The following is a 14,909-nucleotide window of genomic DNA, read 5'->3' as shown; positions in this document are numbered from 1 at the left end:
TAAAGGTTATTACAGTGTATTTCAAAAAGACACATCTATCTAAGCTTTGCAAATCTAAACAGTCTGATGTGTCTGACAATTGTATGTGGGATTAATGTAAGCTTTAAATAGTCGACGGTGAACTCCACTTCTCAGCAAAACCAAGTAAATGCTCTCATCTGGAGTTTCTCCCTTACTTGAACCTCATGTTGGAGTCTTGTTAATATGAATTCAAGACTTACTTTTTCCCTCAGCACTCTCTCATAATGATCAAGAAAGTTAGAAACATAGATGTTGTTGTCACATTTATGATTTTGACTCTTACAATATTTGCCTTGATTCCTATGATGACAGTTAAAGGAGGAATGAGCACACATTCAGATTTCAAGACTTCATTTGATTAAAGCTTTTGAGCCTGAGGTAGTACTATTTTGTTTAGGCTGTATGTTGAAAATTTGAGTAACTTATTCTACTGCTGTAACCGATTAAGAATAAGTCAGCTAATATCAGTATCACTTTCTGAAAAGGCATAATTTGTAAAGAGTTTAGAAGTTGTTATTAACAGGTTTATTAATAGTTAATAAATCATTCATCATCTCAGTAACAAACCTCAAAAGACAACTTCTGAGTTGGAAAGTTTTAAAAAATACCTTTGACTTGTAGATAAGACAAAGCAGTCTAACCACTCACACTTAATGCATAGGTTTTAGAACAAACCATTAAATCTGCAGTTACTGTTAGTATGTATGTCAGTACTTGTCTTTAAGGAACAATTTGATACCAGGCTGAAAAGCAATCTTCCACTTTAGCCTGTTTCACCTCACCTCGCATCACTAATGAGTGAATGGTGATTGTGTGCAGTCAGCGCTGTGCTTTGTTGCACCTGTAACCACACCCACATTAAACCACTGGAGTAGATTTCCAGGAGTGCTAAAGCAGAGCCCAATGATAAATTGGTCAGCTGATATTGTCTATCACAAACATATAGTATCGGTGTATGTGTTGTCTGATTTTCGCCCATATGAAAACCTGTGTTTACATAATCCAGAAAAGATGCCTGGGGTAATTTTTCATCATACCTGTCAACGCTGGGATTTGAAAATATGGTAAATCTTTCGGCTCAGCTTGAGATCAGCCTGCTTAAACAAAAAATAATCATTTGTCCATTTCTCTTGGAAAGCGCAACACTCTGCCTTTAATTTTACTTGTTTTCTTGACATGCCATGGTGCCCTGATGTTACATCAATCACTACATGTGTTGCATTCAGGGATCACTCGGAAGGACATATTTTATGGTATTTTCTTTCATTACTGAAAAATAATAAGTCTAGAGATTTTTTTTGTCTTTATGAATGCCATACTGGCTGGATCTAACCGGCTGTATACGGCTAGATCTTCCCCACCCCTGATATACAGCCACCTAAAACAATTCATGAAGTCTTGAATTGTTTTAAGGCGAGTATGCCTGTTGTTAATGTTAAGTGTAATGTTAGGTTTATGAAAGGACTCTGCTCCGGATGCTCTGTGGCTCTTTTCTCACAGGTAAGTGGTCAAACAGTCAGCTACAGTTCTCTGGATGAATTAGCCTAAAAAGACAAAGCAGCAGCACCAACACCAGCTAAAGGTAATTTTGCAGTCATCCAACCATAAACGTTTTGTTATTAATGGGTTCTTACTGATCTATAAATCCTTCAGATTATTAACCAGTTCAAAAAGCCACTAGTTCTAGCTTGTACAGTAAGTCTCTCACAAAACATGCTTTATTAGAAAGCGGTACCTATTTGACATCAGTCTTTAAGCTGTTTATTCATATGAGTCAGTCAGGGGACCGAAGAAAAAAAGCTTGTCTTGCCTATCAGCAGGTCCAGTCTAGAGTATGTGAGGATGTTTTTTTTCCCCTCATGTGTTGTACTTGGCTGGGTTGGCACCCAGGACTGTTCCCTCCCTGCCACAGACAAAAGTCTGTCCTGCTGACTGGGCTGAAGGCCTGAGACGTTTGATCCCAGTATTCAACACTTGGCTCTTACCAAGTAAAGGTTGCATTCTCTAGTGTTTAATGTGGGCTTTCTCTCTTTGGATAAAACAGCTTTTTGGCAGGACTGTCCGGACCACTACGTTCTCCTCCCTTTACCTAGAAACCAGTGCTTAGGATGGTTCCAATAATAAACAACCACAGTGAAATCAGCTTGGATAAGCAGAGGGCCAGATGGAGAAAAAACATTTGGTTAGCATAATACAGACATGATATACTTGTTTAAAGTCTGACTTTTGAGATATTAGATATTTATAAGATATTTGCTTCTTTCTGATGTGTGTTGTCACTGCGGTTATCGTCGTGGTTACAGGTCTGAGACACATTGCCATTCTGAAGTTGGTCGGCACAGAGCCACTGGATATGGGTGGCGTCTTGGAACTCTATCCTATCAATGGTAAGAACTTTCTCTCATAAAATAATGAATGGGACTGTGGGTCAGACATGTCTGTAGCAACCACACTAACATAAACATAGTACCTGTATTTATGCACATAGTATCCCCTTTTACTGAATACTAAGACCATGCCCACAAAGTGCCATTTCAGTTTCATTTTTAAACAGCTGCTTGCCCCAGATTTACCCTCTTCATGCAAAACCAGAATCTCAGCCAGTCCACAAAAAACTCCTACACAGGCTAGTGTTTCTGTATTCCACTTGTTATCACTAAATCACGATATGGTAAAGACAATCTAAGCTTAAAGTCCCACTTACTGTTCCAGCAGATTTGTTCTGTAACAAGGATACTCTATACCAGGGGTTCCCAAACTTTTCCATGGCCCCCCAAACAGCATTAGCTTTAGGCCGGGGACCCCGTTTGCAAACCCACCGACAATGCTACAAAATATGTAAGGAAACATCCATCCATCCATCCATCCATCCATCCATTCTCTTCTGCTTATCCGGGGCCGGGTTGCGGGGGGAGTAGTCTGAGCAGGGACGCCCAGACTTCTTCCTCCAGCTCTTCCAGGGGGATCCCGATGCGTTCCCAGGCCGTTCACCCCAACGTGTCCTGCGTCTTCCCCGGGGCCTCCTCCCGGTGGGACATGCCTGGAATAGCATCCGATAGAGATGCCCGAGCCACCTCAGCTGACTCTCTTTGATGCGGAGGAGCAGCGACTCTACTCTGAGCTCCTCCCAGGTGACAGAGCTCCTCACCCTATCTCTAAGGGAGCGCCCCGCCACCCTGCGGAGGAAAATCTTTTCAGCCGCTTGTATCCGGGACCTCGTTCTTTCGGTCATGACCCAAAGTTCAAGACCATAGGGTAGGAACGTAGATTGACCGGTAAATCGAGAGCTTCGCCTTTCGGCTCAGCTCCTTCTTCACCACGACAGACCGGTACAGCGACTGCATTACTGCAGCCACTGCACCGATCCGCCTGTCAGTCTCACGTTCCATCCTTCCCTTACTCGTGAACAGGATCCCAAGATACTTAAACTCCTCCACTTGAGGCAGGAACTCTCCCCCAACCTGAAGGGAGCAAGCCACCTTTTTCCGGTCGAGAACCATGGCCTCGGACTTGGAGGTGCTGACTCTCATCCCAGCTGCTTCACACTCGGCTGCGAACCGCCCCAGCGCATGCTGAAGGTCCTGGCTCGAGGTAGTCAACAAGACAACATCATCTGCGAAAAGCAGAGATGAAATCTGCCGGCCCCCGAACCGAACCCCCTCCGGCCCCTGGCTGCGCCTAGAAATTCTGTCCATAAAAATGATGAACAGAACCGGTGACAAAGGGCAGCCCTGCCGGAGTCCAACATGCACCGGGAACAGGTCCGACTTACTGCCGGCAATGTGGACCAAGCTCCTGCTCCGGTTGTACAGGGACTGTACAGCCCTCAACAGAGGGCCTCCAACCCCATACTCCCGGAGCACCTCCCACAGAATGACGCGAGGGACACGGTCGAATGCCTTCTCCAAGTCCACGAAGCACATGTGGACTGGTTGGGCAAAGTCCCATGAACCCTCAAGCACCCTGTGGAGGGTATAGAGCTGGTCCAGTGTTCCACGGCCGGGACGAAAACCGCATTGTTCCTCCTGAATCCGGGGTTCGACTATCAGCCGGATTCCCTTCTCCAGTACCCTGGAATAGACGTTCCCAGGGAGGCTGAGGAGTGTGATCCCCCGATAGCTGGAACACACCCTCCGGTCCCCCTTTTTAAAAAGAGGGACCACCACCCCAGTCTGCCAGTCCAGAGGCACTGTCCCCATCTGCCACGCGATGCTGCAGAGGCGTGTCAACCAAGACAGTCCTACAACATCCAGAGACTTGAGGTACTCAGGGCGGCTCTCATCCACCCCCGGTGCTTTGCCACCAAGGAGCTTGCAAACTGCCTCAGTGACTTCAGCCCCGGTGATGAATGAATCGACCTCCAAGTCCCCAGTCTCTGCTTCCTCTACGGAAGACATGACAGAGGGATTGAGGAGATCCTCAAAGTATTCCTTCCACCGCCCGACAATATCCCCAGTCGAGGTCAACAGCTCCCCACCTCCACTGTAAACAGTGTTGACAGAAAGCTGCTTCCCCCTCCTGAGGCGCCGAATGGTTTGCCAGAAATTCCTCGAGGCCAACCGGTAGTCCTCATCCATGGCCTCCCCAAACTCCTCCCAGACCCGAGTTTTTGCTTCTACAACCGCCCGAGCTGCCGCACGCTTGGCCTGCCGGTACCCATCAGCTGCCTCAGGAGTCCTGTGAGCCAGCCAGGCCCGATAGGACTCCTTTTTCAGCTTGATGGCATCCCTTACTTCCGATGTCCACCCGTTTGGGGGTTGCTGCCACGAAAGGCACCGCCGACTTTATGGCCACCGCTACGGACGGCTGCATCAACAATGGAAGTGGAGAACATGGTCCATTTGGACTCAATGTCTCCAACCTCCCTCGGGATCTGGTTGAAGCTGGTAGGAGTTGAAAACTTCCCTGACAGCGGGTTCTGCCAGACGTTCCCAACAGACCCTCACGATACGTTTGGGTCTGCCAAGTCTGTCCCGCTTCTTCCCCTGCCAGCGAATCCAACTCGCCACCAGGTGGTGATCAGTTGACAGCTCAGCCCCTCTCTTTACCCGAGTGTCCAAGACATACCGCCGAAGGTCAGATGTCCTGGTGCCACGTGCACTGATGGACACCCTTATGCTTGAACATGGTGTTCGTTATGGACAAACTGTGACTAGCACAGAAATCCAATAACAGAACACCACTCGGGTTCAGATCGGGGAGGCCATTCCTCCCAATCACACCCCTCCAGGTGTCACTGTCGCTGCCCACGTGAGCATTGAAGTCCCCCAGCAGAACAATGGAGTCCCCGGTTGGAGCACTTTCCAGTACCCCTCCCAGGGTCTCCAAGAAGGCCGGGTACTCTACGCTACTGTTCGGCCCGTAGGCCGAAACAACAATGAGAGACCTATCCCCAACCCGAAGGCGCAGGGAAGCGGCCCTCTCACTCAGCGGGGAGAACTCCAACACATGGCGGCTGAGCTGGGGGGCTATAAGCAAGCCCACACCAGCTCGCTGCCTCTCACCGCGGGCAACTCCAGAGTAGAAGAGAGTCCAGCCTCTCTCAAGGAGTTGGGTTCCAGAGCCCAGACTGTGCGTGGAGGTGAGCCCGACTATCTCTAGCCGGTACCGCTCAACCTCCCGCACTAGCTCAGGCTCTTTCCCCCACAGTGAGGTGACATTCCATGTCCCCATAGCCAGAGTCGTTGTCCAGGGTTTGGGTCGTCGGGGCCCCCGCCCACGACTGCTACCCATATCACATAGCACCGGCCCCTTCTGATCCTTCCTGCGGGTGGTGGGCCTACGGGAAGGCGGGTCCACGTCACGTATCTTCCCTCCAATTTTCTGAGGCCCTTGTAGTGCCCCCTGGCGGCCCCCACTTTGAAAACTACTGCTCTATGCAACTTTACAGCTGCATATCCATCTGTGTTGTTGCTGTGATGGGGAAATCAAAATCAAATCAAAATATGCATTATGTCTGCCATTTCATATGACCTGGCAGATGTATCTCAGGAAAACTCTTAATCAAACTAGGTGTCAACTTAGTCTGAGTGGGGGCGTGGCCAGCGAGCTATGGAGTAGCTGTGTTCCTGAGAGGCTCTGCTCGACTTTTATTTAAAACATACATCTCCCACAGTAATTAATCTTGCTAAAGTATAGCATAAAGAGATGACGAAGAGGAAGAACAACAAAGGAGGGGAAAAAGATGACAAAATGACCGACGAGCTCAGTGGATCTGACGACGCTGTCGGAAAATTAGCTACCGAGCTAACCGAAGCTAGCTCGTGCGCTGCCTCCTCATGCACGGAGTCGAATCCATCAACAGCAGACCTCATGACAGCCATCACCGCTTTGAGCAAAGACGTGGACACCAAATTCACGACCATCTCAGACACCATGGGCGCCATGCAAACAACCCTGGCTACCGTGTCGGTGACATGGAGGAGGCTGTGAACGAGCATGAGGACAAGTTAACCTCACTGGAGAATTTATGCAAAAGCCTGCAGGAAAGTTTGAGTGACCAACGGAACAAATTAGCGGACCTGGAATCTCGTTCAAAACGCCAGAACATTAGAATCATCGGTATCCCCGAAGGCGCAGAGAAGGGAAAACCAGTGGAGTTTATCACCAAGCTGATTCCAGCTCTGCTCGGAGCGGAACACTTCCAGCGGTGCTCGTGGACCGGGCGCATCGCTCCCTGGGTCCAAAGCCGGCGGACGGGGCTCGCCCACAGCCGTTCATTATCAGACTCCACTACTACCAGACGCGGGAGCTCATCCTCAAACTCGCCGCACAAAAATCACCACTTCAGCACAACGGGACGAAGCTTTTCATCTTTCCAGATTTGACAGCGGAGGTTCTCAACCAACGCAGAGCATTTAATGAAGTCCGCAAGATGTGCAGAGCTTCCGGATTCCGCTACGGATTCCTTCACCCGGCGCGATTCCGTGTGAACGTGGAGGACGTTACCAGGATCTTTAACAACTCAGATGAAGCAGAAGTTTTCCTCCGTGATAAGATCCCGTCTCCTCCTCTTAAAACAGACGGCCATCGGCGAATATTATGGACTTTTCCATGGACTATAAACATATCTGACCATAGGATGTGCTATTCTTTTTTTTTAGGTATTTTCTTGTTTGTTCGGTTCTTTTTCTTCTCTCTTTTTACATAAGGGATTACAATGTACTTTCGACTTAACGTTACTCGAGCGGGCCTGGGAGTGATAGGAGCGATGCTTACGCACCAGTGTACATTAGGTAAGTTTGAAACGGGCATCAGTTGGGGAAGTCTGGGCTGAGAGTGCCTAAGTTGTCTCGCCAGCAACCTATGTGGCTTGTCCCCTAACTCAAACAGTTTTTGTCTGGAATTAACCATTTGAACAGACATGTTTAGAGAGCATGGTGTTGTACTCACATTTAAGCTTGGTGATCTTACCCAAGATGTCTGTTGTAGAAGTAGCCTGATATGATTGTTCTAGTCGACGTAATTCAGACTCCATGGGCTCTATTTTCGACTCGGCCGGGGTGGGTGGGTAAGTTGTTCGGGGTGTTTAAGTTGTTCATGTTTTATGTTGGTGGCATAACAGACGTGTAATGTTAAGATGTTGACAGAGAGAAAGCATATTGATCAGGTTGTGAATGGCACATAATATTAGCAGCAGCTCACACAATGGCACAGTGAATATACTAAGCTGGAATGTAAAAGGCCTAGACAACCCAGTGAAGAGGGCTAAGGTTCTTACTCATCTTAAATCTTTAAATCCTGATGTTATTTTTTACAAGAGACTCACACCAAACGTTCTGTTCAGATGGTGCTACGAGCCAATTGGCTTGGTCAGATGTATCAAGCTAATTTTGGAGCCAAGGCTAGGTGAGTGGCTATTTTGTTTAGAAAAAACACACCTTTTATTCAGAGTAAAACAATAGCAGACCCCAACGGTCGATTTCTAATAGTTTCTGTCTGTCTTTGTTCCACCTCAGTGACCTTTGTGAATATACATGGCCCAAATTTTGACTGTCCTGAATTCTTTAGAGAAGTATTCAACACGATTCCAAATATAGACCAAACTAATGTCATTGTTGGGGGGGATATGAATTGCGTTCTGGATGCAAGACTAGATAAAAAATTTTCAAGATCTTCACAACAATCAAAATCAGGGCAGTTTTTAAATACAGTTCTTGAAAATTTAAATATTGTAGATATATGGAGGTTGTTGTTTCCCACTAGCAGTGAGTTTTCTTACTTCTCTCCAGTGCATAAGTCTTATTCTCGCATCGATTATTTTTTCCTTGATTCTAAACTTATCCCAGCAGTGATTGATATCGCCTATCATCCCATATTAATTTCAGTTCATAGCCCTTTATCATTAACTTTGAAAATTGTAGACTCGAGCACAAGAGGTTGCAAAAACTGGCGTTTTGATGCTGCCCTACTAATAGATGAAGTCTTATACAAAAGTATGGAGGAACACATTTCATTTTTTCTTGAGTCTAATGATAGGGGTGATGTTGATGATTCGGTTTTATGGGAAAGTATAAAAGTAGTCATGAGAGGTCATATTATTTCATATAAATCATGGAAGAGTAAAAATCAGGTAGCAGCTTTAAAAGACATGAGGCTCTATTTTCGACGAGGCGTGGTGCAAAGTCAGGTCCACTGTGCCGATGGGTCGTGGTGGCGCAGACTTTGGTATTTTTGTGAGCTGCGCCGCTGGCGCATCTCCACCTCCTTCTCATTTCAGTCCCACCCAGCGGCGCAACTCGGAAAGAGGGAGGGGAGAAGGCGTGGAGTGGGTTTGGCACAGCCGAGTCAAATCTTCACCAATCACAGCAGCTCCTCGCCTCACCTTTAAGAACACCGCAGGCGAGGCGCATGGCAAGTTTCCAGGAGACTGACGTTACTCATGTCTCCTGAGATCCGTTTGTATTACTTTGCACACCCGTTTGTATATACTGTTTATTTTTTCTCAGTATATATATATATTGTTTTATATGATGTTCTATATTTTGTGGTATATTTTGTTTATATATATATATATATATATTTATATTTGCTTTTTATGTATATAGTTCTCTCTATTTTCTTTCTTTTCTAATTTTTTTTCTAATTCTTGTAAGGAGCACTGCAACAAAAACCCTCGGGGATAAATAAAGGATTTCTGATTCTGATTCTGATGTCTAAGTATGAGGTCCTTAGATGGTAAATCCTCCTCCTCCTCCTCCTCATCCTCCTCAAAGCAATGATGTACTCCATCTTTGTAGATAACGTTAAGCATTACAATGATAACATTTGTATTTGGAATGAAATGACGTGGGTAATAGCGGACAACGATCATCACTTACGTTTTTTCATGTGTCTGTCTCTCTCTGTCTCTGAGTGCTCTGAGATAGATGCAGTATATATGCTCTGTAGGATGCCACGGCTGTTTCTGGTTGGCACAGCGACGTTAACCGATTAGTTCGCATCCCTGTTTCACCTGTGTACATTCAGTCAGGGTGAGTGACCATTACGCATGCCGAACACGCTTGCGATGTCGTCAGATGATATGCTGATCAAAATATATAAATTTAGGTCTGACTGTATGTGCTGACTCAGATAGCTGCATTGAATCGTCGCTGTTGCTAATTATTGATCGCAGTGTGCGTTCGATGACTGACGGAGCACTGCTGGAAACACCGTTAAAACCACGCTGCCGTCTTGTTGACGGTGTGATATATGGCTTCATCACGTTTTCAGTGGATAGCCCTTATCACCTAGCAGCCACCCATCCAGAGGGGTGTCCCCCTGAAAGACTGTAGGGATGCTAGAATTCGCCAGGATGAACGAGTCATGTGCCGACCCGGGGAAAGTGGCATATACATTTGTCACCAGGCAATTTGAGTCACAGATCACCAGACATTCCTGTTTCACCTGTGTACATTCAGTCAGGGTGAGTGATCATTACGCGTGCCGAACGCGCTTTCGATGTGGTCAGATGAGATACAGATCAAAATATACAAATTTAGGTCTGACTGTATGTGCTGACACAGATAGTTGCATTGAATTGCGGCTGTTGCTAATAATTGATCGCAGTGAAATGCCAGACACTGTGGAAACCTGACTGTGAGGTGTTGGTGACGTGAGCGCATGACTCCGCCGGTTTACGAAAATCCACTTGCGCCGCTGGCGCACAGAGTTGACCAGGTCTGAGGTGGCGAGCTTTCAGTGCACTTTTACCCCGCTGGCTCATTATGCCGACACCTCCCCCCTACTGCGCCGCAACGCCTATCCTGGCGCACCTATGTACGCCTCGGTCTACCAAAATACCAAATGCGCCGTGCGCCTGCCTGCGTCGCTCGAAAATACCACTGTGCTGACGGCGCAGCCTGCGCCACGTCAGCGGTGGAGTCGAAAATAGAGCCCATGGAGTCTGAATTACGTCGACTAGAACAATCATATCAGGCTACTCCTACAACAGACATCTTGGGTAAGATCACCAAGCTTAAATGTGAGTACAACACCATGCTCTCTAAACATGTCTGTTCAAATGGTTAATTCCAGACAAAACTGTTTGAGTTAGGGGACAAGCCACACAGGTTGCTGGCGAGACAACTTAGGCACTCTCAGGCATCACAGGCTATACTCCAAATAAAGAACAAAAAACGACAGATTGTTACAGATCAGCAGGGAATAAATAAATGTTTTGAGGGTTTTTATCGTGATCTATACAGCTCAAACAATACTGCCAGTCAGGATGAGATTAATGAGTTCCTGGAAAGGTGTGATTTACCTAAACTTGACCATGAGGCTGTAGCAGAACTGGATGCTGAGATCACTCTGGAAGAAGTAAAAGCAGCAATGGCCCAGTTCCCAAATAGAAAGGCTCCTGGGCCTGATGGGTTTGGGGCAGAATTTTATAAGGCATACAGCTCATTGCTGGCACCTCTAATCTTGCGTATGCTTAATCACTCTAGGGAAGCGGGCTCACTAACTAACTCACTCTATCAAGGCAATATTGTTCTACTTCTGAAAAAAGATCGGGACCCCACAAATGTCTCCTCCTATAGACCTGTGTTTTTGCCTCCATTCGAAACTAAATTAATTAGCAAAATCTTAGCCAACCATCTTAATAGTCATATCGCCAAAATCATTCACCCAGATCAGACAGGGTTTTTCCCCAATCGTAACATATACTTTAACATGAGAAGACTCTTAAACATATTATATAGCCCTCTACGTGATACGGAAGACTCGATCATCATAGCTCTCGACGCTGAAAAAGCTTTTGATCAGGTCGAATGGCCATATATGCTGTCAGTATTAGCTAGATTTGGATTTGGCAACTCCTTCATTAATTGGATAAAGTTACTTTATAAGGAACCTATGGCCTCTGTAGTCACAAACCTAAATAAATCTGTGCCTTTTCGGTTCTACAGGGGGACACGCCAGGGGGACCCTCTATCTCCATTTATTTTTGCTATGACTCTGGAGCCATTAGCCTCCTACATACGCTCTAGCCCTGAAATACACCCTATAACACATCTGGATACTAAACATAAGATCTCGGCATACGCTGATGACGTTATATTTATTTCAGATCCCAAAACCTCTATACCTCCACTGCTGCAATTAATAAAGAAATTTGGGTCATTCTCAGGGTACAAGATAAATTGGGAGAAAAGTGAAATAATGCCGCTGTCAAATTCTGTAGATATGGTATTCCTCAAGACAACCTCACTTAGAATAGTTTCTGACAAGTTCACAAGTCTGGGAATTACAGTTACCAGAAAACTGAGCCAATTATTATGACATAATTGGGATGAGAAAATTGTTCAGTTGGAGAGGAATATACAGTTTTGGAATACCCTACCTATATCAATGGTGGGACGTATTAACGCCATGAAAATGGTGGTCTTGCCAAGGTTTCTCTATATATTTCAAACTATCCCAGTATGCATCCCTCAGACGTACTTTAGAAAGCTGGATTCAATTATATCATCGTATATTTGGTCTGGTAAAATACCAAGGATTTTGAAAAAACATCTTATTAAAAGCCGGCTCGAGGGAGGTTTTGGCCTCCCTCAATTTAGGCTCTATTATTTAGCTGCACACTTGAATATTTTTTCGTTCTGGTTTCGGTGTTTACCAGACAATAACCTGGAGGAGAAGCCTGCATGGTTACAAATTGAACACCTCTCCTGTCAGGGCACCTCTTTACCAGCACTTATTAATAGCCCAGTAAAGATTAGGAAACATTTATATAACAGTAACCCGATAGTTAATAATTCTATGAAGATCTGGAAGCAGGTAGTAACAACTTTGAAAGCACCTAAAGTATACCTGGACTCTCCTATTTGCTATAACCATGCATTCAAACCTGCACTGGATGATGTAGTCTTCAAACTTGAGAGAGAAAGGTATCCTCACTCTCAGAAATATTTATATTGAGGGTCACCTGGCCTCTTTTCAACAGTTACAACAGGCATTTCAGCTTCCAGCTAGCCATTTTTTCCGTTTCCTACAGTTGAGACATTTTTTGAGAGCTCACATTCCACAATATGAACACAAACCTCAGCATGTGGCATTGGACAGTCTCTCTCAAATTAAACCATATACAGGAGGTGCAATATCTAAATTTTACAGAATCTTGCAGAATGTGAATAGCACATCATCAGCTCCATTTAAAGAAGCGTGGGGGAGAGAACTGGAGAGGGAAATCTCAGATGAGATGTGGGAGAATTGTATTAAGAACATCCACGATAGCTCAATTAATGCAAGACACAATTTAATACAGTTCAAGTTAGAACATAGATTAAATTATTCTCCCTCCAGATTGCAGAAAATATTTCCACAGATATCATCCCAATGTATTAAGTGTCAGTGTGGAGAGGGTACACTATCTCACCAGTTTTTATTATGTCATAAGATACAATCATTCTGGGGCTCTGTATTTGATTTTTTCACTAAGGTCTTTAAACACCCATGCAAACCAGCTCCTTTCACCATATTATTTGGGGTGGCCAATCCCGATGAGGTGAAAAGTAGTCACGAGGCTAGTGCTTTTTCCCTATCTACATTATTAGCCAGGAAGCTAATTCTACAGTCCTGGAAATCCAAAAGTTCTCCGACATTTGATATGTGGTTGAGAGAGCTGGGTAACGTCTTGCACTTGGAAAGAATCAGATTCAAAATCTGGCAACCCGTTCTTGACTTAATGTCTTAAGGTTGTATGATGACGATCCTGATGCTGTGTCATTATTTATGTATTTTATACTTTATTTCATGTCATAATATCTGTCAAAGTTCTGTACTGTTCTATGTAACACCACCAACAGTTGTTAATGTTTTCTTTGCTATGAAAATAAAAAAAAACAAACAAACAAACAAACTAGGTGTCAACTTGACTGGGAAAAAAGAAATGGGAGTCTGATTTATGCAAAATTGTAGAAAGTAGTGCTCTTGTCAGTTGACAAATTGTTGAGGTTTCTGCTGTAGGCGTTTGAGCGCAGCATGTTGACATACACTAAATGTGTGCAAAGGAAAGTGTGGCTGTACTTTAGCTGTAAAAACAAAATAATTGTCTTAAATACTTAATTGCCAACCTGAACCTCTTCTCCATCCAGGGAGTGCTACTGTGGAGCGTGAAGGGCTGTCAGCCACCCTGGTGAAGGACATGAGGAACTACTTCCAGATTAGCCCAGAATACTTCTCCATGCTACTGGTAGGAAAGGATGGCAACGTTAAGTCCTGGTACCCCTCACCCATGTGGTCCATGGCTATTATCTATGACCTGGTAGACTCTATGCAGCTACGCAGACAGGAGATGGCCATCCAGCAGTCATTGGGTATGCGCTGCCCTGAGGACGAGTATGGTGGCTATGGCTATCATCAGCATGGATACGAACATGGTTACCAAGACAGCTATCACCAGGGATATGGTTATTAACTTCTCCCTCTGCCTTGCAGGAGGTGCTTGGCATTACTGGCCCTCTGCCTTTCACACATAACCTTTTTAATCTTTCCTACCCATCCTCCTATAGGCAGTCAGATGGCTGACATGAAATAAGGTCCTTGAATGTTTTGTAGCACTTAATGAAAGCTTGAAAACTGTTGCTGTCAACTACCCCACACACACGCAAATATATAGCATAGTATGCTACAAGTAATTTGCAAGCAGCTTTATTCAGAGCCAGTTAATCAATATGTGATGTGTAGATGAGCCTGGAGGCTCAGGGATCTGTTGCGTTCTTAGTTTGTGTTTTATGGATTTGTCATTTCTGACTTCAAACAAAGAGTGTTTTGCACGCTATCTGTCTCCTTCACTTGCCTTCCAGGTCAAATTTCCATATTCATGTTATCAGCACAGACCTTTATTTTGTAGATAATGTGCTAAAATAAGGCATATATGTATTTATTGGACATCTATTGCATTTGAGGTGCAGTCATTAAGAAAAGAAGCTGTTACATTATTTCTCTTTTGTAAAGTTTGTGTTGCTACACAGTGTTCTTATTTATACTCTATTGTGCTATATGACAAATAAACATTTGTTTACTAACAGTAATGATCTTTGAATTGCTTGCTGTGTCACTGTGTAACTCTTCTTCTTTTAAGCTACATTCTCAAAATAACATGGACAAACGTCCAAACTACTTGGCAATTGTTCACAACAGAATTGAATTTCTCATTCATTTCATCAAATTGCAAATGTCTTAGTACATGTCTCAATGTCTCAGTATATCTTTGCAAATGATTAAGTACAGGTAGCCTACAGTTAGCTCAGTTAGCCTACATTTAGCACAATTTCTAAATGAATAGATCTTGTTGATCTAAACTGATTGTTGATTCTCAGTCTAATGGTTGTTCTCTCTAAAACATGTCAGCAGCATTTCATTGTATAAGTCATCACATGCAAAATAGTCTGTCAAATTGT

At 44.7% G+C, this 14,909-nt stretch overlaps 1 protein-coding gene across 2 annotated transcripts in view; it reads left to right on the top strand.

The window, feature by feature from the left end:
* ccdc80 (coiled-coil domain containing 80) overlaps positions 1-14,548 on the top strand; it is a 29,181-nt gene extending 14,633 nt beyond the window's left edge. For both annotated transcript variants that reach the window (XM_070975887.1, XM_070975886.1), the window contains exons 9-10: positions 2,325-2,408; positions 13,602-14,548. In XM_070975887.1, coding sequence (XP_070831988.1) covers positions 2,325-2,408; positions 13,602-13,924 — 407 coding nt within the window. In that variant the 3' untranslated portion in view covers positions 13,925-14,548. The remainder of the gene's footprint in view (positions 1-2,324; positions 2,409-13,601) is intronic.
* The last annotated feature ends 361 nt before the right edge of the window (positions 14,549-14,909 follow it).

This window comes from Chaetodon trifascialis, chromosome 12 (genome assembly GCF_039877785.1).
Source record: "Chaetodon trifascialis isolate fChaTrf1 chromosome 12, fChaTrf1.hap1, whole genome shotgun sequence".
In the NCBI taxonomy this organism is placed as follows: Eukaryota; Metazoa; Chordata; class Actinopteri; order Chaetodontiformes; family Chaetodontidae; genus Chaetodon; species Chaetodon trifascialis.
This window is presented reverse-complemented; position numbering and strand designations above follow the sequence as displayed.